General features: G+C 36.5%; 1 protein-coding gene across 1 annotated transcript in view; it reads left to right on the forward strand.

Moving 5' to 3' along the window:
* The window catches only part of LOC107618650, a 3,163-nt gene continuing 2,305 nt past the window's right edge, over nt 721-1,578 (forward strand). The window contains exons 1-3 of the mRNA XM_016320766.2: nt 721-1,090; nt 1,196-1,255; nt 1,402-1,449. Of these exons, the coding sequence (XP_016176252.1) occupies nt 872-1,090; nt 1,196-1,255; nt 1,402-1,449 (327 nt within the window). The 5' untranslated portion in view covers nt 721-871. The remainder of the gene's footprint in view (nt 1,091-1,195; nt 1,256-1,401; nt 1,450-1,578) is intronic.

The following is a 1,578-nucleotide window of genomic DNA, read 5'->3' on the forward strand; positions in this document are numbered from 1 at the left end:
CTCATCTTAGATATCATTTAAAAAATAAAATAAAATTTTACTATTTGTATAATTATCTTAATAAAATAATTAAAAATCATTTTAACATTTAATTAAATTAAAACTGAATATTAAACTATTAGTGATAAATTTCGTTTTAATTTACAAATCATTATTTATGATCCCCCAAATACTTAGGGGTGGCAACATGTATCCTACTCGCGGGTACCCAACCCGACTCCACCTGTCGGGTAGGGTTGCCAATCCGATCCGCAGCGAGTAGGGTAGGATGCGGGTAGGGTTCTCGTGCGGGTCGGGTAGGGTGCGAGTTGAGTCTCAACCCTACCTGACCAACCCGCACTCTATACATGCATATGTTATATATTTATATAAAAATATGTTTTAAGTAGATTTTGAACCAAAGACTTCTCATTAAATGCAAAAAATTTTTAGTCATTAAAAGAAGATCATTAATTGATAATTTAATAAACTTTTTTTTACATAAAAGTCACTTCTATTTTAAATTATCATCAAGTTATATAATAATGTTATTTCTTTTTTTGTAACCCGTAAATAGAGTCGGGTAGATGCAAATTAAAAGCGAGTAGGGTTAGGGTTGAGATATTCTCAACCCGCGAATAGAGTATGATTGAGTTTATATAAAAATCTCAGCCCGCGAATAAAGTTAGGATTGACTCTAAACCGTACCCTACCCTACCCATTGCCACCCCCCTACAAATACTCATGTGGGTGTCATTTGATGGATGAAAAATGAAATTGAAGTTATAACTAGCGGATGCTCTAACTTACGGACAATCCACACGCAGATTTAAATTTTGTGTGGTGAGTGTGTGTCGCACTGAAGAAGAAGAAGAAAACAGAAAAGAAAACAATGGCTTCAGCTTGGCTTCATCTCCATCCTCCTCTCTCTAAATTGTCTCAGCAGAGAGCACACCAAATCACTTCCCTGACCTCACTAAAATTCACCACTTCCACCAATACGAACTTCATCACGAAACCTCTCTCAGTGCGCTTCGCTTTAACCCAGTCTGACTCCTCCAATTCCAAATCCATCGAACCTGATCCCTCCCCGCTTCTCCAACATATTGCCGTAAGCCGTTCATTTTCTCAATTTCTTTATTTCTCGCTTTAAACTCTTTCTTTTCTGTTTTATATGAGTTTAGGTGCCTTAATTTCCCTCGCGTTTCCGTTGCAGGACAGTTTTGATCTTCCTTCTGATTACTTCGCTCAGCTTCCCCGGGATCTTCGTTTGGATGTGAGTGCCCTCGACATCATTCCTTCTCTCTGCACTCTACACGCTGCTTTTTTATTTATTTATTTATTTTTGAAATTTTATTGATTAAATAACAGCAAATTAAATAAATAAATGTTTCTTTGGAGTTGTATTTGTGATTTGTGCAGCTGAACGATGCCGCATTCGATCTATCAAATGGACCAGTCTTGGACGAGGTTGGTACTTAAATACTATTCACTGTTTATCCTTTTCAGAGAGCAAAGCACACAAGTAGAATTCATTGATCAAACATAAGGGTAGAATTTTCATTGATGATTCTATTATAACATGGCAGGATCCCAATT

This window comes from Arachis ipaensis, chromosome B09, assembly GCF_000816755.2.
Source record: "Arachis ipaensis cultivar K30076 chromosome B09, Araip1.1, whole genome shotgun sequence".
Classification (NCBI taxonomy): domain Eukaryota; kingdom Viridiplantae; phylum Streptophyta; class Magnoliopsida; order Fabales; family Fabaceae; genus Arachis; species Arachis ipaensis.